General features: G+C 39.1%; 1 protein-coding gene across 1 annotated transcript in view; it reads right to left on the bottom strand.

Annotated features, from left to right (window-relative positions):
- The window catches only part of ZFPM2 (zinc finger protein, FOG family member 2), a 432,038-nt gene that overhangs the window by 230,686 nt on the left and 179,194 nt on the right, over positions 1–22,158 (bottom strand). Inside the window, exon 4 of the mRNA XM_042464632.1 lies at positions 13,263–13,381. Coding sequence (XP_042320566.1) covers positions 13,263–13,381 — 119 coding nt within the window. The remainder of the gene's footprint in view (positions 1–13,262; positions 13,382–22,158) is intronic.

The following is a 22,158-nucleotide window of genomic DNA, read 5'->3' as shown; positions in this document are numbered from 1 at the left end:
ACTTTCCTGCTTATCTCTATCTACTGGCCTGCTCAAATGTGTGATTAATTCCAGAGCCCTGAAATCTTTTTTGATAATCACAGAGGTTGAATGTATCACTGCTATCAAGCATATGTGGAACACTGAATGCTACCAGCTGTTAACACACCACAGAAATGCTGAGGCTTTCGCATACTTGGTATCTTGTCTAAATATAATGCATTCACTGACTTTATCTCTATAAAACTTGTTCCATTATCAAGTTCAAAATGCCACAAAAGATAAAGATTTATATATACTTAGTATCATGGAATCTTACTGCATTCAAGCTGTCAGGGTGTTTAAACATCTTGCAAGGTTTGTCCTAGTGGTAATTACACTTAAGGAAGTGCTTAAAGAAAATGTTCAAGGAAAGTTGCCAAATACAGACTTCATAACTGAACAACATAAAGGTCCAATTGACAGAATTTGGCTCCCAGACACCTTTGTGGGGTACTAGTCCCCCAAACTGTATTCAGGCATTTCCACTCCTTTAGTTAAGTAGTACTGAGAGATATGATGGACTGCAAAGACATGGAATGCCCACTTGATTTCTCATTGAGGAGCTGTGACTGTGAATTTCTCATAGTACCTGTGATTATTTATCTGCTCCATCCCATAAAAACAAAACAAAGCACATTTAAAAAAAAATACTACAAAAATACAATAGCTAATTTAAAAAAATAAGCAACAAAGATGAAGAATTGAAAGTATTTTAAGAAAAATCAATAAACTCAAATGAGTAGTATCAGTCTCTTTTCAACTTGCCTTTTTAAGACATACCAAAGCCTTGTCTGTCAGGCACTGCCCAAACCATCAACACAAATAGCCAGATTTCCCACTTCTAAACTGAGAACAATCAAAGGAATTGCTTTCAAATAGTTCAATTTATCCTGTCATTCCAAATCAAACTAGTCCCAGTGCACTTTCAGTTGGGATGTGGTAGATACCAATATGCCCTCCTACTTTCATAAACTTCCAAATCCACTCTCCCTTGACTCATTAAGCTACTTTACCTGCCTAGGTAGCTTCTGGCTGCTAAACTAGAGATAGGATTTGGAAAAAAACATCACCAATCTTTCCTCCTGTCAGCTCTCCCCCTGAAGATGCTCTGAACTTGGAGGCCCAGTGATCAGGAGTGCTTCTGCACATTTAAAACTTATGCACCAACTGCACTCATTCCTTGAAATGGAATGGCCTCGGAAGTACATGCCTTCTGGCCTCGGAAGTACATGCCTTTGTTACATCCCATTTGGACTACTGTAACACACTCTACTTGGGGCTGCCTTTGAAGAGTGTTTGGAAAGTTCAGCTGGTCTAAAGAGATGCAGCCAGGCTAGTAACTGGGGCAGGTTACAGAGACCACACAACACCCATGTTGAAACAGCTTGACTGGCTGCCAGTTTGTTTCTGGGCACCATTCAATATCCTAGTTATTATCTATAAAGTCCTACATGGGTCAGGTCTATGAGCCGGCCTGGGCCCTGAGATCCCCTGGAGAGACCCTATTCTCAGTCCCACCCCCATCACAAACACGTTTGGTAGGGACACAAGAGAGATCAGAATGGCCCCTTCCTTGTTGTCTTACTACCAACAGGTTAACTCCTACTTTAATTGAATATAATTACATTTCTTCCACATGCACTTGAAGGATACAATTATGCTATTTTTTGCATTATATATTAAGTATACCTCCTAGAGGCTCAGTTCAACATAAATGCCATGTTGTGATTTAGTTAAGGAATGATAACATGAATTGTCAGTATAGATCTAGCAGTCTCTTCTGACACTCAACAAGTGCTAAATAGTAACATGAATCAGAGAATGCTAGGAATGTTAAGAAGGGACAACTTTGCCAAGATTCTTAGCCATTCACAGAGGTCAAAGTGAAAAACCTGGATGTTTTTGTTATTATTTCTGAGGAAATAATGAAGATCCCAAAGTTACCAAGATTCATCTGTGACTATGCAGTCATTTAGTCTATGGATAACTGCAAAATGTATTTCCCTTTCTTGCTCTTTGATATATTAAAGCAATTTCTTGTATCAGAAGCTATTACTGTAGCATGAGCAGGAAGGTTTTCTGTTATGCCAGTAGGCTTCTCACAAATGTTTCTGCATCCAACATGCACCGTGATGTGCTCCTTTCTTTTTTTAGACTCCTAATCAGGACCCAGGTACCTGATAGTGGATGATTGACTAAAGGAATCAAGATTGAACTTATTCCCTGAGGCAGACTGTACCACCAGATCAAAGAGCACACATTTGGCATCCTGAAAATTCAATCCCACTGTTCCTACCTCTCAGATCTGAGGCTCAGACACCAGGGACAATGATGCTTATAAATCAGTACAATGCTTCTTCAAAAAAAAAAAAAAAAAGGGTAAGGCCAAAATGTAAAGAAGAAGAAGAAGAAGAAGAAGAAGAAGAAGAAGAAGAAGAAAACTTGGCAAGAAACATTTAAAGTGGGGTCAAACTGTATTTTAAAACAATGTAGTGCTTTTATCCTCCCCACTCACCAGCATCAAATGGGGAAATGAGAACAGTTTCAAATTTTATAGACAATGTTTTCTGTATGGAAGTAATTTTCAAAGAACAATATATGATTAAGGATTGGAAGCCTAGGCAAGTCTCTGAAGGGTTATTTCTAGGACAATTCGCAAGGAATGCTTTCATGTGATTGTTTACCCCAACTATACAATTGAAATGATTGTGTGAAGCCCATATGCTCCATCACCATGCTCATGTGAAGGCAGGAGTCACTGTTTATGCCACTTCAGTCCCCCAGCACAGCATGTGCAAATAGTACTCTATTATAATATAGCACTACAGTATTGTATAATATATACATGTGCAAACAGTATAGTGTGCGCCTTTAGTACTCTATTATAGTATATTACTACAGTATCGTACATCCTGTCCTGTATAAAATGCATCAAGGCCCAAAACAGATGGGCTTAAAAAGCCAGCTTGTGTGCTGCTCGGGGGCATGGTGATTACATTATGTATGTCCCCAACCCATGCAGAAACGACACCAAGACTGTGCTGTGGCTGCCTAAGGTGGCCCAAAAAGGAACAGATCTTTTCTTCCCGTAGTCCATTTGGTATTGTAGCAGTGGGCACCCTCAGGGCCATGGTGTGTGGTCACTGTAGCCCTGGGGCGATTGGGCCAGGAGTGGCTTCTGGCTGCCCCTTCCTTTCATGCCTGTTTGTTTTAACCCTGAGTATCTGGTTGAAATCTTAGGCCTGGTACACACGGGCCTATGGGCGCCCTCGTCACATGCTAGGGGTTGGCCAAGGGCACTCCACCCACAATAGCCTCAACCTTAGCACGTGATAAGGGCATCAAAATGGCAGCATCCTGTACAGATGGGCACCGCCATTGTTACATAAGTGCTGTGCGGCATCTGCACGGTGCCACGCAGCACTTACGTAACGAGTGTGCCACCGTTACGTAAGTGCGCTAACGCTACCATGGCAGAAAAAGAACCCGCTTTCTGTGGTTTTTTTGTCCACTGCATTTTCCCCCTGGCAGAAAACTAGGCACCGGCAGACCGCCCTTTGGGGGCGGGCTGTACCAGGCCTTAGGCACATCTACTGAAGATTAAGTGGTGAAATTCCCTTATAACAAGTATGAATTAACCTTACAAGAAGGAGTATATTTTATTTATTTGAAAGGCACATGGAATGAAGCCTTCCATGAACATATAGTGGGCAGGCAGATTCATATTGAAGAGACACTCTCAGATTGGGGTTCTAAAATACAATCTTCCCAGGTCCATCAATGCATGTAACAATCCTTGAGTTTGGGTTGAATAACATATTTCACCCACTGCTTCTGATATCAGTTTCTCTCACTCCACAGGACACACTTTCACCAACAAAATAAATTGAATCCTCAAATAAATTGAATCCTCAGATTTTTTGAGGGGTGGGGAGAGAGAATCTAACAATAAGAGCAAGAGTCAGATTCTCATGTACACATGATATTTCTGAGTTCTACTACAAATTCCAGGACACTCTGGCAAGAAAAATTTCATTTTATCAGGAGATAAATTTTTAACTGCAGAGTCTTAGGCAGGTTATAGACCGCCGCTTTGAGGCGGTCTCCCGTTGGCACCATTTGCTCCGTGAGGGAGCCGCAGCAGCCACACCGCACGGCTCCCACGCAGAGCAAAAAAGAAGCTCCATTTTGGAGCTTCTTCTTGTGGCACCTCTATGACGTCGCGAGGTGCCTGGGGCGGACTCGTGACATCATAGACACCACGCGACGTCCGGATGCACAGCGTCCGATATGTAAAGATGGCGGCGCCCGTATGAACAGGGCGCTGCCATCTTGTACATATTCTATACGTACTAGGGTTAGGGTGGTGGGGAAGCACCGCCCCTTCCTAACCCTAGTACGTATAGAATACGTACTAAATGGCGTGTGTGTAACCTGCCTTAGAGAGGCATCTAGTGTGATCCTTATGTGCTGGTGGTTTCCCATTCTTCTCCTCTTTTGTAATTCTAGGGTTAGTGTTTTTGTTTTGTTTCATTTTACTGTCAAAAAGATGTGGAAAACTTTCAAGGAAGAAGAGGACAATGCCACAGCAATTGAGTTTTTAAAGACTTCTTGATATGGAAAAATTAATTTTCCCCCAGGCATTCAAATGAAGCCTTAAAAAAAGTTTTCAAGGTGAGGCAGGCATTGTGTTTTTATTACCTGCCTCATCTGGAAAACTTTTTGGGATGTGTGAATATATGGCTTGAAATAGCACATAAATACATTTGTATATATATCTGCAACTGAATTTTCAATCACAAACAAAAATATTATATAAATGATGTTCTGCTGTATACAATATTCATCTTACTTTGTCCTCATGGCCATTTGCCCACTGTCAATTAATCCCATGTGGGTTTGTTAATGGCATCACACATCATATTAGATGGAAGTGACAAATACGCATAAAGATGATCATGTGGTCCCTATGGCTAATTAGGTCAACAGCACTAGAAATGAACAAATCTCAAGATCATGATAGTTTATAAGGAACAGTGAAAAAGGAAAACAGACTGGTGCACCAAAGTGAAACAGAAACCAGGGAAACAAAGGGGAGACAACAGAAATTTGATATAATTTGACTACTTTGCATTTACTTTGTACTGAAGAGATCACTGGAATTAGAGACTAGTCAGGGACTTTCTAAACTTTTTGTTATTCTCTATCCTGGATATTATTATTATTATTATTATTATTATTATTATTATTATTATTATTGGAATCTTTCTTGCAACAGTATTTGTAGCCAGGAAACTCTAAATTTAGCCACCAGGATTAAAGATACAGGGGATGGGGAGAGCAAGTTGGTTACTGGGCTATTACAAGGTCTCTTCAATGACACTTTAAAAAAAAAAGGATATTTGAGGTATGAGTTCCTACATCTTCTAGAAATCACCTGCTTCACTGGAGATGCTTGCTTCTCAGTTTGAGGATGGTGGCTATACAGAAATGAGGTTAGTAAAATCAAAAACTGCTACATAAATGTAAAATGTTATTTGAAGTACAGAAATGTGACACAGTGAAGTACAGAAATATGACATGATGAAATGGGACAGCTGCTTTATTGAGATGTCTCCCAGGGAACTGATTTAGCTTAATGATAATGATTGGTAATAACTACTGCTTAATTAGGATGGTATTAGCATAAATTCTACTTAATGGGGGTGCTTTTAGTCAGCATCAAGTTATTAGAAGCTTGTTTGAAACAAGGTATCAAATGCATATGAGATCAGAAGCACTCTTCATTTAGTAAATAGGATGTGTTTTATAGATATGCAAGAGACACACCTCTGAGGGGAAAGACCATATGCAAATATATCAAAGTCAGAAAAAATTAGCTGCCCTATGCACAAACAAGTTTCCAGGCTACATTTAAATCTGTCTGAATTCACTGACCTTTGAAGAGACACAAAATGCAAGCCTTCCTAACTATGGTTATTCAGAAGTTCTATTCAGTTACCAAAAATGGGGTTGTAATTTTAGTGAGCCAGCATGGGGTAGAGAGTTAATGCAGTGTAGTGATTTGAAGACAGGCACTCTAGGGAAGACTATCCAGTAACCTTTGGAGGATCGGAATAATCTTTTACAAAAAAGATTGTATTATTAAAAACTGCCAGTCCTCATGAGGTTATGTACCTGTCCAGTAGTTTCAATGGATCTCTCTTCTAAAAAAAAAAAAAAAGACTGATAAACAATATTTTAAATGTAAAAAATCATTCAAGTGTCTGGGCCTGTATAGATAGGAGATTTATGACCCCAGCTGACCCAGCAAAAGATAAGCAAGCAAATAACTTGAGAACTCTGGCTCCTGAAAGAGTCACACAATAGTTTCTAAACAAGATTTCATTAGAAAATCTCCTAGAAGTAGCAATAACTTTGGGAGTGAATGTTCAGCATCCCATTAAAAGGCTTCTACTATATCCCACTGGTTGGCTGGTCCAAAACATCATACTTTAACTCCCACAGATACTTGTCCCAGCTATTTTGAATCCCCTTTTCCTTATCAGGCTGATACAGACCTGAATCATCCTCTCTTCCTTCTGACAGGGGCAATGACAATGAGGGGAGGGGGATATGATACAACTATTCATTGTTTTGTTTTACAAAACCCTGCCACAGGGCATAGATTAACACCAAAAAATAGATGGCTGCAGCCAAAGAAAAACATTTTTCAGAATGCCTTCACTTGATTAATGACGTAATGGCACAGACCACTGTTTTACTTTCATCATGTACTCTACACTCGTTGCCACTTCTCCCCTCAGAACTATCCGTTTCAGTAAAAAATTGTTTCAAGTTTCCTATCCCTTTCATTTCCTTAAAGTTGAAAAGAAGAGACCAGTGGTTAACACTGTGTGTGTGTGTGCGCGCATGCTTTCAAGTTGCCTCTTCACCTATGGGAATCCCATGAATTTCATAGGGATTTCTTAGGCAAGGAATGCTCAGAAGTGGTTTTGGCATTTTCTTCCTACAGTATAGCCTATCACTTAATAAATTCATGATGGGTTTGCTTAAATTCAAAAATATACAGATTACAAGCAGTATGTTTAGAATGAGACAAGCCTCATTCCCACTGTGGTTTAAACCGGATCGTTATCGCATACAATCTGGTTTAAACGGGCAGGGTTCCCACTTAATTCAAATCTCTGAAGCGATGTGGAAAGGAGGGGCATGCTTTTCACCCATTTAACCTGCATCAAAAAGACGCTGGGTTTTTCTGCTCCTTTTGGGCTGAATTGATTTATTTTCAAATAAATTGATTCAGCCCAATGGGAATCAGGAGGATTTGAATCCGCCCCAGCATTCCTCCTCAGCTTCCTTGGCCTCTCTGCCCGGCCTCTGCCTTCTCTGCCCGGTCTCTTACCTCTCTACCTGGCCTCTACCTTCTCTGCCCCTGGCCTCCTTCCATCTCCTCCTATCTCCAGCCATGCGAGAAGACTGCGCCCGCTCCTCCTCCTCCTCCAGCAGTGAAGAGGGCTTTGGCCAGGGTTGCCCCACTGCCAGCACCAAGGCCCATGGGGCTTGGTACGGGGCTGCACTGGAGGGCCCCAGGTGCCTGATCCACATTAATGAAATCAGTGCAAACCTAGTGGGGATGGATGGAGATATATATATATATATATATATATATATATATATATATATATAACGCTCTTTTCCCAGGACTGGGACTCAGTCTAGGTCTTGGACTGAACCGATTCATCAATTTGGATCAGCAAGTGAATTAAATGATAAGTGGGAATGTTAGATAAATGTATAAGCATAATCACTTAAGTGTTATTTTCTTTTATACTTGTAATTGTTTTTTGTTGTTGAACTATTTTCATTGAAGTTTCCAGATTAGCCCATGTTAATTTTATATCATCAAATTATGCCTGCAGATGTTACCAAATTGCAAACTAATATAATGAAAGTTTATTAATTCTTAAGTTAACAATGGCCCAATTTAAATGGGCTTTGTGCCGCCCCCGTCCCATGCTAGGGGTTGGCCGAGGACGCAGCATCCATACCGGCCTCACCCCTAGCACATGATGGGAGCGTCAAAATGGCGGCACCCTGTACACATGGGCACCGCCATTTTGATGTAACGGCCGCATCATGTCCAAACGGCATGGCAAGGCCGTTATGTCTTGGCACCGCTGAAGGTCACTTGTGGTGCCCTTTCAGCAGTGCCGAAAGGAGCTCTGTTTCGGAGCTCCTTCCACTGCATGTATCGCATGAAGCCCCAAGGACACCCCTTTCCAGGCTGTGGGGAAGTGGTGTTTTGCTGCTTCCCCGAGGCCTGGAAAAGCAGTGGATCATGGCCTCTGGGGCTGTTGCTGTGGCCTCTGAGGCCCCAATCCGTCGGGGAAAGGGCCGGGTGCAGGACGCCCCAATGGGGTGGTCTGTATCCCACCACTGACAATTTGAAGGCTCATAGTAGGTTGAAAGAAAGATGGCAGTCCTGAGACTGAGATCATCGAGCGAGAGGCCCTTATCTGAGTCCCACTACTGTCATAAGCACAGTTGGTGGGGATGTGAGAAAGGGCCTTCTCAGTGGCTAACCTTCAACTCTGGAACTCCCTTCCTGGAGTTCTGTTTTTCTGTCACCAGGCAAAGACCTTTTATTCCAGAAAGCATTTTAAATGGAAAGTTTTTAAAGAGTGGGCTGAGGGTGATGTACTATTTTAAAATGAACTTTTTTAATTGTTTTATCTTTTAATGGTACATTACCTTTTTAAGTGTAGTTTTAAATTGTCAGTAGGTTAATCCCATTTTAATGTTTATTTTTTGTGTGTATGTTTGTTTTTGGCTGTATTGTTTTTTTTAATTTGAGTCTCAATTTTAGGTGAAAGGAGGGATATAAATAAATATAATGATAATATCAGCAACAACATGTTACCACAAATGGAATAATTCAGATTTTTGGTGTGTGTAATTTTCCACATGACCCCAGATGGACCCTGCAATGCAGTCCACCATAATCCCCAAAGTGTGTGTACATATACACACTACACTAAAGTGAAGTCAGCCTAATGGGACCTTTTGGGAAAAATACACCTAGGACTGGCCCAGCAGGTAGTTTGGGAGTTGCTAAATGGGACATTAAACACCTCCATTTTCAGAAGGATGTCTCCCCAGATAAGCCTGATGGGCTTAATCAAGCACCTATTCCCAGCTTGAATACTGCCAGACTATGACTTAACTCATAGATGTAGAATCGCTTTTGCCCAAAGGCTAGATTTGATCTCTGAAACCCTTGCTTAGTGTGTTAGTTTGGAGTTCATGGGGACACTTTGTCACTATGCTCTCTGAATTAACTCTGGTCCAGTTGTTCACTCAGTGCTGGCAGAATGACTGAGTCCCACATCAACTCAACCAATTGGACCCAGAAGCACGTACTGGCTTGTGTAAGTATCACTGTTAGTTCTGCCTCCATCTATTCAAACCTCCTCCCTTATTTCCCAAGTCTTGAATGAAACTGTAAGTGTTAGTGACTTACTGTGTGATTTCCTCCCAATAAAAGAAACATTTAATTCATAAGAAGTTTCCTTTTGCACAATTTCTTTGGTCCATCTTTCTCTCCATATCCAAAAGGGAAACAGTCTTGAAGGTTATTTGTAGCCTAACCTGCTCCTACATAGATTTTTGGCTACAATAGAGACAGGCAAATGCCCCTATCTTCCAAAATAGGAAAAAGGTAAATCTGGAAAATTTCAGCTGATAAATCTGATAAAGCTTGTGAGCTTCCATGAAAGAATCCATTGATTACCAGCATGCTATTATCAAAAGTAAATGTTTTTTTTAACATCATGTGAATGGTATGGCTATAGTTTGATTTTTGCAACACATTTTAAGAAGTCTCTCATCATATTCTTGCTAACAGAATGATAAAATGTAGGCTGGAAGATAGTTCAGTGGTGTCTTTTTCCAAGTCAAGGTTGGTGAAAAAGCATAACTGATAAGTATCCTTTAATGACTGTGTAGTAACCCACAAGGAAATTGCAAGAGAGAGCTACAGAAATCTAGCCTAGACTGATGCTTTTTCAAGAAAGCACAGAATGGATGCTCATCAAACCTGCATATAATATGGAGTTGGGTGGTAAAGCTTAACACCACAGAATTCAGTAATAAGATTCACCGTGTTCCTTAAAGGCTTGAATCCTGGTGCAAAATCTAGAAAATTCAGTAGAGATAAATGTAAAATCCTATAGTCAGATACAATTTAAAAAAAAAATAAAATAGAAATATAGGACTGAGGAGACCTGGTTTGCCAGCAGCAATTGTAACAAGGATCTAAATATCCAAGCTGATGACACACTTATCTTGCATTTTCTGGCAAGATCCAGAGCCCTCCGTTTCCATACTGTGGCCACTGTCTGCATGAACATCCAGTGTTCCTGTGGGTCACTTCTTTTGATATCAGAATAAGGTGGTCAGCATGTGATCACTTTTGGGTACCTTGTTCTAACCTCAGAAACAAACACCCGATGGTGGCGGCAGACATGCTGAGCCGTTTGGTGGGATGCCTACGCAGACAGTTTCCACAGCAGTTAATGGGAGGGGGTTGGAGCAGCTGTGGGGCCAGGATACTCTGGGCTGTCCCTAAAGTATCCTGGCAAGTGCAGACAAGGCCTTGGAGGTATAGGTCTGAAAGCCCCATGCTATAATGAACTACTGAAAGAAAGGGGAATAGTTTAGCCTGCAGAATAGATTAAAGGGAGACATGATAATATAATTATCTAAAAGGCTGTTACGCAGATAATAAAACAGACTTCCAAAATGAGAACTAAATTCAATGGGTGAAGACTGCAGGAAAGCAAATTTCAGCTACATTTTAAAGAAAACATCCTTATGGTGAGAAGAGTTGAAGCACTGGAGGCAGCTTGTTCCACTATAAAACCATTACACCAGTGTGACTAAGATATTTTTTAGCCAGGCACAGACCAAAATAATCATGAGGCAGTCTTAAAAAACCAAACTGTTATTCTTTTAAACTAGCGAAACAACCTTTAAGCACTCTATTTTACTATACTAATTGGAGAAAGATATTAAGAAAGTCTATCAGGGAAAGAAAAAAAGAGGCTACTAATAAAGTGCCCAGGATATGCCTACAGATAAAAACTCACCTTTCCAATTTGGACAGAATAATAATGTGAGAAGAATAAAAGTATTTAAAGTTGGTTTTTTTATGACAAGCAATCAGTGCAACAATGCAAACTATCTGACACTAACATTCTGCCACTGCTATTATGTAAGTGTGACTCTTGACTAATTTATGAATCAGAAACATTTGGCACATTTCTGTCTGAGTTCATCTGCAAGAGCTTCCCCTCAATGACCTCATGTTAGCATACTCTGCTTAGGTTAATGGAGTCTGGTTCTTTGGCTAACTGCCTCTGTGATTCTTCATCAATGCTAGCTAAAATCTAACCAAGTGCCTGTTGCTGTTGTTGCAGTGAGAAATTATATTTCAGTTTACTCAGTGTATCCAACTTCTTGCTGTTTTGAGATGTATATTGTTAACATGATTTAAGATAAGAACATGAAAGATCTAGAATGTGTTTGACATCGGGACTACTTACTCCATTAATTGCTGCACTGAATTAATTAGCCTCCTGGATCCTTTGAGCTAACTACCACTAAGGCTGCATCTACACTGCAGAAATAATGCAGTTTGACAGTGCTTTAACTGCTTTGGCTCAATGCTATAGAATTATAGAGTTAGAAGAAACCACAAGGGCCATGCAGTCCAAGCCCCTACCATGCAGGAACACAGAATCAAAGGACTCCTGACAGAGGGCCATCCACCCTCTGTTTAAAAACTTCCAAAGAAGGAGACTCCATCACACTCCAAGGGAGTGTGTTCTACTGTCGAACAGTTCTTATGGAATTGCGTGATTTGTAGTTTTGTGAGATATTTATCCTCTTATGTTAGAGAGCTCTGGTGTGATAACGAAAAATTCCAGGATTCCACAGGAAGGAGCCATGGCAGTTCAAACATTATCAAGTTCCATTAATTCTGCAGTGTGGCAACAAAGCCTAAACTCTGCAGTACAGATGCAGCTTCAGGCCTTGTCTGCACTGGCCATGATACTCCATGGGCAGCCCAGAGTATCCTGTCATGCAACTGTCCCAGTCTCCCCGCATCACTTTGCCCTCTGTTTCTGCACAATGGTGGCTGTCTTTGCAGGGATTTTCCCCAAACCTCACAGTGCATCATCAATGGATCACTTGCTTTTGAGGTCAGAATAAGGTGCCCAGCAATGAGCATATGGTTGTAAACCTCATTCTGCCATCAAAATGAGCAACCTGAAGTGGTGGCAGATGCATCAGGCAGCTTAGCGGGATGAGCATGCAGACAGCTGCCATGGCAGGTAAGTTATTTTAATGAATGTTAAGACTGTTTTAGCCTGGTTCTGGTGTGGAATATAATGAGAATGATCCAGACTGCTTACACCAGAATCAGAGTTTGGGACATATATTGTTTGAACAGGACAATGCCAGAATGAAGGAAGGAAACAGGCCTCAGACTTAAAACACTGATGAGAAGATTAACTAATTTGAAAAGGTATTTATTGTTTAGGTTGTTTTTAGAGTTAACAACAAAATTTTAGAAGTAATAATATTGTAAATTACTGCCCCTCTATTTCGTGTCTATGGTAGTGACAAATAATAGCAGAGAAGTATAAAACATAAATGTCTCTATGAACACAAGGTACTTAGGTTGGCGAACTACAGAATCAAGACTTATAAGTATATTTGTTTCTTCAATCTAAAGAAAGGAGAGGTCAAGAACTATACTGTTAAAACCATATCTGCTCCTTTGGTTAACTACAAATCTATGACTAAAGGCATTCAATATTTTTAAATAGGCTGAAGGTGTCAACCCAGTGGTTTTAAATTGATTCGAAACTCTATTGATTACAAACTCTACATAAATAGAGACTTGAACCAAGTTCCTTTGTAACTAGTGAGTTTTGGCATTAACTGAGCCAAAGGAAGCATTATCGCACAGGCCATGGGGAATGCCATCGGAGCGGAACGGAAGAGAGTGAGAAGAGAACAGAATGGGAAAATAATACATATTACCACATGGGAGAATGCTGTTGATGTCACTGGAAGTCCCCAATCCGTTCCCCATACATCCCACAGCAGCCAATTTTCAAGAACGATTCTGAATAGCAAATGGTACTTTAACATGCAGTATCTCAACATACCAGTGTGGTGTTATTTAAATCCATCTTCCCAGCAAATGGACCCCACGTTGTTCCAACTGGAAGCTGCTGTCGACTCTGAATCTTGCGCTCCCCATCTCTCTGGAAAACTTCTAGCTCCCCTGAGAAACAAATAAAATGAGAACTACTTACAAGAACTCAAACACAACATCATTGTATTTGCTTTCTATGGCCAATTATTACAGAAGACAGTTATGCTTGTTTAGAAATACAGTGGGCCCTTGGGCTGGGGTTTGGTTCCAGGACCTCTGTGGATACCAAAATCTGTGGATACCCAAGTCCCATTCTGTACAATGGTAAAATGGTGTCTCTCATTTTTAAATGGCAAAATCAAGGTTTGCTTTATATATTTTTAAAAATATTTTGAAGGCATAGATGGAATTCATGGCTGCAGAATCCATGGATACAGATGGCTAACTGTATTCATATTGTCAGCTTGAAAAATATGAACCAAACTGCTCCCCTTATTGTTATTATCTGAAATTTTGTGTCAAAACAGCCTGGCCTCACTAATTCACGCTCTTACAACTTCAAAGCTGGACTACTGCATTGCACTCTGCGTAGCACTTCTTTTGAAAATAGTGTGGAGGCTGCCACAGTGTACTGTTTTGGTCATTGCATCTCAAAAAGGTTGCTGGAGACCTGAAGCAGGTGTGGGAAAAGTTGGAAAGGGTGTAAACAAAGTGACCAGGTCAGTTTCATAGCTGGAAAATTTACCTCTTCACACAGCACATAACTAAATAATAGAATGCACTGTCGCAAAATGTGATGACAGCCACCAACTTAGATGGCTTTAAAAGAGGCTTAGAGGATAAAGCAAAAAGTAAGGATAGCAATCATATCTCCAGAATCAGAAACAGAATGCCAACCTTTACAAGATAGGCATGTGAAAATAGAACTAGACAGAAATTGGGATAATCCAGTTCATCTCCAACAATCTTAGTGTGAACGTAGTCTGAAGCCATCTTGCTGATACTAACAGCCTGCATTAGTCACTGCCTGGATGGGGGACCATTGTGATACCCACAAATGCCATCTTGAATTCTCTGACAGAAAAGTGGTGGGATATCAGTGTGCCCCCCCCCAAAAAAAATAATTACTTCTGTAAAGAGCTCACAAAGGAATCCAGATATACATTCTAACAACTTGAGCTGATGTAATCTTCCAAAAGCAGGTTTCCCACTGTTTTAGGAACCTCAACAAGTTCCCATGAAGATGTTTTTTACCAGCCAGTCTGAATAGTGCCTGAAACATCTCCAATATGCAGAATGAATGAAAGTACAAAATTATGGATTTGCAATAAATTTGGCAGTCTCTATATGTACCATTTCCCCCTTGCACTAAAAAAAATTATTGCATTTGATTTTGCAAATTCCCAGAATAGATCACTAAAATTATGCATGCTTTCTCAGATACTTTAAATCTGCATAAACCTGATGTGGTTTTGTGCGCAGGCATATTGATATACACTGGCTACAGATCTGTGGAAAGGGAAAAGCATCCATCATAGATAGTTTCAGACAAATGCAAAAGGCAATATGAACACTGGAAAATATTTTAAATATGAATTATTTAAATTCAACTTCTATTCCTCCCAAATATTCATAGATACAGGGAAAAATGAAATTAAATTAACATGTTTTGTGAACAGTGCACTGCCAATTTTTTACACCTCAATGTTTTTGAACAGAAAAATGAAGTTGGTATGTGTGAAAAATCCCTTACCCATCCAAATACTTTGCCTAACTGATCTTTTACATTTTTGATGCCTATTCACAGCCTTGGCACAGTGTTGTTTATTTGCATATTTAGAGTTTCTTCCTTATGACTTCGGTCAATCAAGGATCACATTTTAAATATGACATCACAGCACAGTATAGCTAATCAGACTTGACTATTGGCATTCTTGATCTGGCTAACAAAAACCATTTTACATTTCCTTCTCTCTGAATGGATAGGAAAAGGATTATTGATAAAATCCCAGTTTTCTGACATTTTCCACCTTGGAACAATACTACAGAAGTCAGATCTGGCCACAGTGGTACATTTCTTGGTTACATCTTGTTGGATTACTGTAATGCACTCTACATGGGTCAGCCTTTGAAAAGTACTCAGAAACTTCAGTTTGCCCCAAAAGCCAAGCTGTTAACTGGGGCTGGTTACAGGGAGCACAAAACTCCCCTGTTGCAATAGCTCCATTGGTTGCCAGTCTGTTTCCAAGCACAATTCGAACTGTTGGTTCTTGACCTATAAAATCCTATGCAGCTTGGGTCCAGGTTGTTTGAAGGACCGTTATCTCCTTTTATGAGCCCACTAGAGTGTTGAGATCATCTGGAGAGGGCCTTCTCTCTGTCCCACTCCTCTCTCCAACAGGTTTGGGGAGAGCAAGAGAAAGGGCCCTCTTGGCGGCTGCTCTCAAGCTCTGGAACCCCTTTTGTAGAGAGACCAGGATGGTCTCATCCCTGCACTCTTTTGGCAGCAGATAAAAATATTCTTGTGCTATCAGGCTTTTTCAAACTGACAAGGGTTGGGTTTTAAATGCAATGTAATTCAGATTTTAAGGCTGTTTATAGTTTTTAATACATTTAATGCATAATTGTTTTAACTTCTAAACTTGTTCATTTTTAAATATATTTATATATTTATTCATTTTAATGCTTTTGTATTGTTTCAAATTGTTTTGTTGTAAATTTACTGTGTGTCACCTTGAGTCTCTATACTGGGAGAAAGGCAGGATATACATTGTTGTTGTTCATTATTATTATTATTATTATTATTATTCCCTAGTACTTTTAATGCCCATCAGCTTTGTGTAGCTAGACTTTTACTCTGATCAGGCTTGAGTCAGTAAGTACACAAGTGTGACTAATTGCATCGGAAAGTAAATATGCATCCCAATTAGTAATGTACTCTTGAGTGGATTGGGACCAGGGTCCAGTTTCCTCACCCTCTACTGCACAGTGACATACTTCCTTCTCATATACCTACAGGCACTTTTTGTAAGGAATGCAAAAATAGTTTGCATTTGTTTTACAGCACCAAAAGAATGCTTTTCAAAAAGCACTTCTCCCCAGTTCAAATTATTTCTCTTAGAAAAATATATGCACATAATAATAATAATAATAATAATAATTCTTATGAACATATGCAGCAGTGTTTTCTCTACATAAAGATTAAACTAGCAGTATTTGTCTGCTTTTACACATTAAAAAGGAAGTGTGTCTATGGGCATGTCACATTTAACTGATACCAGAGGAATCATGAGAATCTTTGAAAACCCTTTTAAAAAAATAATTCAGGCTCCCTTTCTGCCACTGACATTTTTCATCTGAAAAGGGTTCAGACTCAGTCAAACAGTGACTCCTTATCTATACCTGTGGATTTACAAGCAGGCCTGTCTTTTAATGGATTAAGAACGACAAACTTAGGGCAGATCATTCAGTGATAACCAAACATCTAGCAAAGTTCCCAGTTGCATAGTACTATTCTTTTTAAACAGGGAACAGTCATTAATAGCACCATTTCAAGGATGCTTAGGCAAGATACAGTGCTGCAAAAAGCATTCCATATGAGATTTCCTTTTCCTATTCAATTTTACTACTGAATTGATCACTATACATGATATTGTTCTTATTTTATTGTTTTGTGTTTAATAACTCATCACTATATTTCAGTGCAACAAATGAATCTGAACTTTTAAGAGCTATATTAATTCCAGGTGGCTACTCATTATTATATTCTACCTCTTACTGCACACAACATGGATTTGAATCAATGTCTTCAGTGCAGAAGAAATGAATGTGTTACTGCCTTCTGGGCCATCAAAAAACAAAACAAAAACCCCCAACCTTTCCCTAATATAATATTGCAATCAAACCCAGAAAAATATCAACTAGCTTCAAGTATCCTTTGAACATAGATTTGTAGTTTGTTTTGTTTTTGTTTTTTTTAAAAACTAACCAACTTGATTACCAGACTTGAATCCATTCTGGCCTATGACAAAAGAGGCAAAACAGGAAAAACTACAGTGCCATGAACCACCTTAGGAAAAATTACAATCTGAGGCAATCATATGAAAACACTAATATACAAATGCTTGAAGATAAGGTAATTATAAATGTCACATCACTTAGAGGACAAAGGTTCTGGGTGGCAGCAGGGGATGTACCCAAAAAGTAGCAGAACCCCTGGATTTGAAGAACAACAAAAATATTTATTTAAAACCTATGGTGTCATTGCTCCATCCGAACCTGCCAGAACAACTCAATGAGGACCAAATATGCTTAGTAACCAAATAATGTTTATGGGGACAGTCACCTGCATTAGTGGTTTTATGCTACATCAGACATGGGTTCCACAGTCACGGAAGAAGACAAATCCTGTGGTTCAGCAGTGGTGATGATTATGTACTTTTACATGTGAAATGATCAAGATAAATATTATACCAGCATATTCTCCTTCACAAAGGACAAAATAAAACCTTGCTTTGAAGTCAACTCCTTGGTGAAAAAAGCTTAAACCTACAACCATTCAGTTAGGCTGAAACTTGCCACTTTTCCCAATAGAATGCCTAGCTCCTTTTTGTTGGTAGATATCTTAGTTGTTATTGCACACATTTTCATTATCATATAGTATCTAGATCAAGGGAAGTAATAGTACCACTCTATTCTGGCTTGGTCAGGCCTCACCTGAATGAGTCTGGATGGCCATCTCTCAGGGGTGCTTTGATTGTGAGTTCCTGCATGGCTGAGGTTGGAGTGGATGGCCCTTGTGGTCTCTTCCAACTCTATGATTCTATATAGATTCTGGAAAGCCTTTCACTATTACACAAATGTACAGATCTTGTTCCTTTTGATAAAAATGTATGGACATATCCATTTGGGAAACAGACAGTTCTCTACATTTAGTATCTAGTCCTCAATGGAAGACATTAAAGTCTCCTTCCTTGTTAATAGTCTTACTTTCAAGATACTTCTAATTTGTGGCCTCAGATGTGAACAGTGGAATGTGGCAAGAATTGCAACTAAGGAAGTGAAGGAAGCAATTCACTTGAAGTAATATACTGGAGTATAAAATCCACATTATTGATTACAGCTGAAGAGTCTGGGTATGGCATAGAGCAACAGAGCCAGGCATCAAGCAAACCACGTATCAGTTGATGAATCCCAGCCCATCTGCTGGGAAGAAACAGGTAACAACAGGATGTGAGACTCACTGTAGGCCCTCCTTGCCATCTGGGATGGGCCCATTCACCTCTGAGCTGGGCCTGTCCCAGAAGCCCTCATGGCAACATCCCTAAAAGTGTCCCCAAAAGGGGTGGGAATGAATACACAGGCTCTATTTTCCCCTGCAAACTGTTTCTGGCCCAACATCCCACACCATCTATCTCCAATTTGAGAAAAACATAGAAAGTTGACATATAACAAACTCATGAAAAACCCTAGTCAGATCATGCAAAGACATAGCTAGTTACATCAGCAATCATTACAACTGAGGTAGGTAGGAAAGTTCACTATACTAAGGATGAAATTCTTTGAAAAACTAGTTCTTGAAGGAACTCATGGGTAAATTAAGCCATTTTCCTCCCAAAGTGATAAAGTCAAAAGCTGTGCAATTTTCAAAGTCTGTTCACAGGTCAGTACTTACTCTGCACAAAATTCACACTTTTTGTGCATAAAAATAGCATTTTGTGCAGAAAATAATATGTCTGCACAGAAATGCACAAATATTATTACATAATGTATTTTATTGTTGTTATTGATAATTACATGTATTATATACAGATACTATTATTTTCTCCTGAATAGAAAATGCTATTTTCTGAGGGGGGAAAATGCATGTAAATTTTGTGCAGAATAAGCCCCAAACTGTGAATACTCTAATCAGCCCATCATTCTTCTCATTGGGTTTTCCCAAGTTTTGAGAAACACATTTCTGAATATTTTAAAAGTATTTCTTTTAATATGTTCCCCATCCCTACTAAACAATGAATGCTAGCAATGTTTAACCCCTTTAGAGACTAAAAAGAAAGAAGATAAGGGTCATATAGTTATAACAGATATTTGCAGTTGCTCTGTAGTAGTGATGATAAATCTTAATGTTCCCAGTTCCCAATTTGGAAAAAAAATAAACCACTTTTCCCCCATTACATATCTGTCAGGACACTTGAGAATCCCCTTCCCTTCCCATGATACGAAAATGCACAGCTTTCTTAGGAAATCTGGGCAGTTTGCCAGAAAAATCTGCAATCTTCTGGAAACCATACAACTTTTCTTGAGGTCGGTGCAGCTTTCCCTGAAAACTGTAGTTTATTTTTATTCATTACTTTTCTTTTTAATAAATACTGTAAAACTGTTTGTATACAGGCTGAGGATATTATCCCTGTGCTGTGTAACTTTAGTCAGTCCTTAATGTTCTGGCTACCTTCCAAATGAGATTTAATACACAATACCTTCCTTGTTCACTGGCTTACAATGTGATTTATGATTGCCCTTCCAGCCCCAGACCAAAGATGGTTCACTATTCCCTGTTGTTTGTGTAACATTTAGATTGTGGAACATCCCATCTCAGGCTACCACAGCTACATCAGTCACCCCTGGCTTTCCCACTGCCCCCATATGATATCTCTCTGTCTTCCACGTTTCTCACTCCAAAATATTCCCAAAGATCCACTTTTCACCATTCAAACAACTAAAGGCTGCAGTTGGTCCAAAGTTCTTTTCCTGCTTGGTCACACTGCTTCCCTTCCCCTTGACAACTGCAAGTTCCACCTCAAAGTGTGTGCAATTATAAACTCTCAAAAGTCACTCAACTTCTCTCTCCCATTATATCTCTCTCAAGTTTTCCAGCACTCCAAATTGCTACAATGCTGAACCCCATCACCATGTTGTTTGTGGAGGGATATAGCATGCAATTTAGTTCTGCACTCTACACATCTTCCCCAAATACACAGCAAAAAACAACTTAAGCAGATGATTCCCCCCCCCCATTTTTTTGTGTATACTGCAGGTTTTTTTTGTGTGTGTATGTATAGTGAAATGACCACAAGTATAAAATTTTACAGCTAAGCTGCACAATTTCTCAAAATCCTATACAGTTCGGGAAAGGTATACAGTTCATGTTGTGCCAGGAACCAAAACAACAGCATCAATAAAACAGTCCTGCAAAGTTGCAGGAATTTTCAACATGTTGCTTTTCTTCTTGTCTAAGGAATAGGAGCTTCAAATTCACTTGGGAAATTTGCAAAATTTCTGTACATTTCAAAAATGAGGTTTTTGTTGTTGTTGTTGTTGTTGTTGGTTTTAGTCACCGAGTGTGCCTTTTAAAATATTATGTCCATGGAACACATTTCAGAAAATGGTATAAACACAATCCTCTTTTGGAATGGCAAGTAGACCAAGGACAGTAGAGAGGAAAAAATGTGGCAAAAATTAATCTAACAATTTCAGTAGCAAATCAATCACACAGATAATTTTGAAGAATTTTTAAAAATGTTATACTGATTAAGACTAGTTGTTATTTTGGTTGTTTCAACCCCATCAAAGATTTGAAGCTTAAGTCATGTTCCATTTTTGTCCAAGGAACACACAGATTTAGTGGAACATCCTAATTTTATGGAAGATTTTTCAAGGAAACAAAACTGAACATATTTGATTTGCCCCAATATCACATTTAACTAACCCAAATGCTATTTTGTGGTCTATCCAGTACATTTTTAGAGTTTAACTGTGCATGTATCAAATCCCATATGTAGCAAGAACACAATGAATACACCACTTTAAGATATGGAATGCTCTGATTTTAGATAATCCAAGGCATATTTACTTGGGAGTAATCCCCATTAAATTTAATGTATCCATAAAATGTGAGGCAGATCTTTTAGGGTTTTTTACTTTTTTTGTATTTCTGAAAATGAATTTGGATATTAATTTGATTTTATTCAGAATGAGGACTTCAAGTCAATGATTCCACCCTCATACACATACATTCCTTGGGACCATACATATTTTCAGCTACATTTGTACAAAATATGTGAGATCTGTAGTACACACTAATCAATTTTGGCTAAAAGATAATGCTTCTAGTGCTGTGGGCTCCTCCCGTTATCTTGTTGATATAGCATACTTTTAAAGTCTGTGATTACTCAAAGACTTATGATATCTGTACTGTAAAAGAAGCCCCAAGTCATGGATCACTAGCTCAGCTACAAAACATCCCATGGCTCTTAAGATAATCAGCCCACCTTAGTAGATACTAGGCTAGAATGCAAGACTTCAGCTTTACCAAAGTATTTCTTATTTATCTGTGGTGGATATAAGAATTAATGAAAATATCTACTTCCCACACCTTTTAGTTTTACAAAATACAATACCTGGAATCAAAGTACATTTGAACATTTCTATTGTGTGACTTTTCTATATTTAAAAATAGTTTTACACTCCTCTGCTATCTATAAGAATGAGAGTTGATTAAAGTGGCTTCAATGAATGAATTAATAAAAAAAACAAATATAATATAATATGATTTATTCGTGTACTTAATTAGTAGAGTAAGTCTTTAAAAAGTAATATCTTTGATAGACTTTAAAAAGAGATGTTGATTCTAACTGGAGTAAGCATACAAGGAAATACAGAAACCAAACACGAATTCCTCTGTTTAAAGACCAGTATCCAGTGGTACTATGGCACCATAGTTAAAGCCTCACTCTCATCTCACACAATGATGGAATCCAACATAGTTCTCATTTATACAACCTCAAGATAGCGTCTTTATGTTTCTAAAGAAACATGCCTGAGAATATGTTTTGTAGGTAAGGACAGCGGGTTATCATGAATACGTTGTTCATTAGTACAATATGATCTCCTAGCACCCACATGGA

This window comes from Sceloporus undulatus, chromosome 4 (genome assembly GCF_019175285.1).
Source record: "Sceloporus undulatus isolate JIND9_A2432 ecotype Alabama chromosome 4, SceUnd_v1.1, whole genome shotgun sequence".
NCBI classification, from domain to species: Eukaryota; Metazoa; Chordata; class Lepidosauria; order Squamata; family Phrynosomatidae; genus Sceloporus; species Sceloporus undulatus.
The sequence above is the reverse complement of the archived record's forward strand: the minus strand, read 5'-3'. Positions and strand labels throughout refer to the sequence as shown.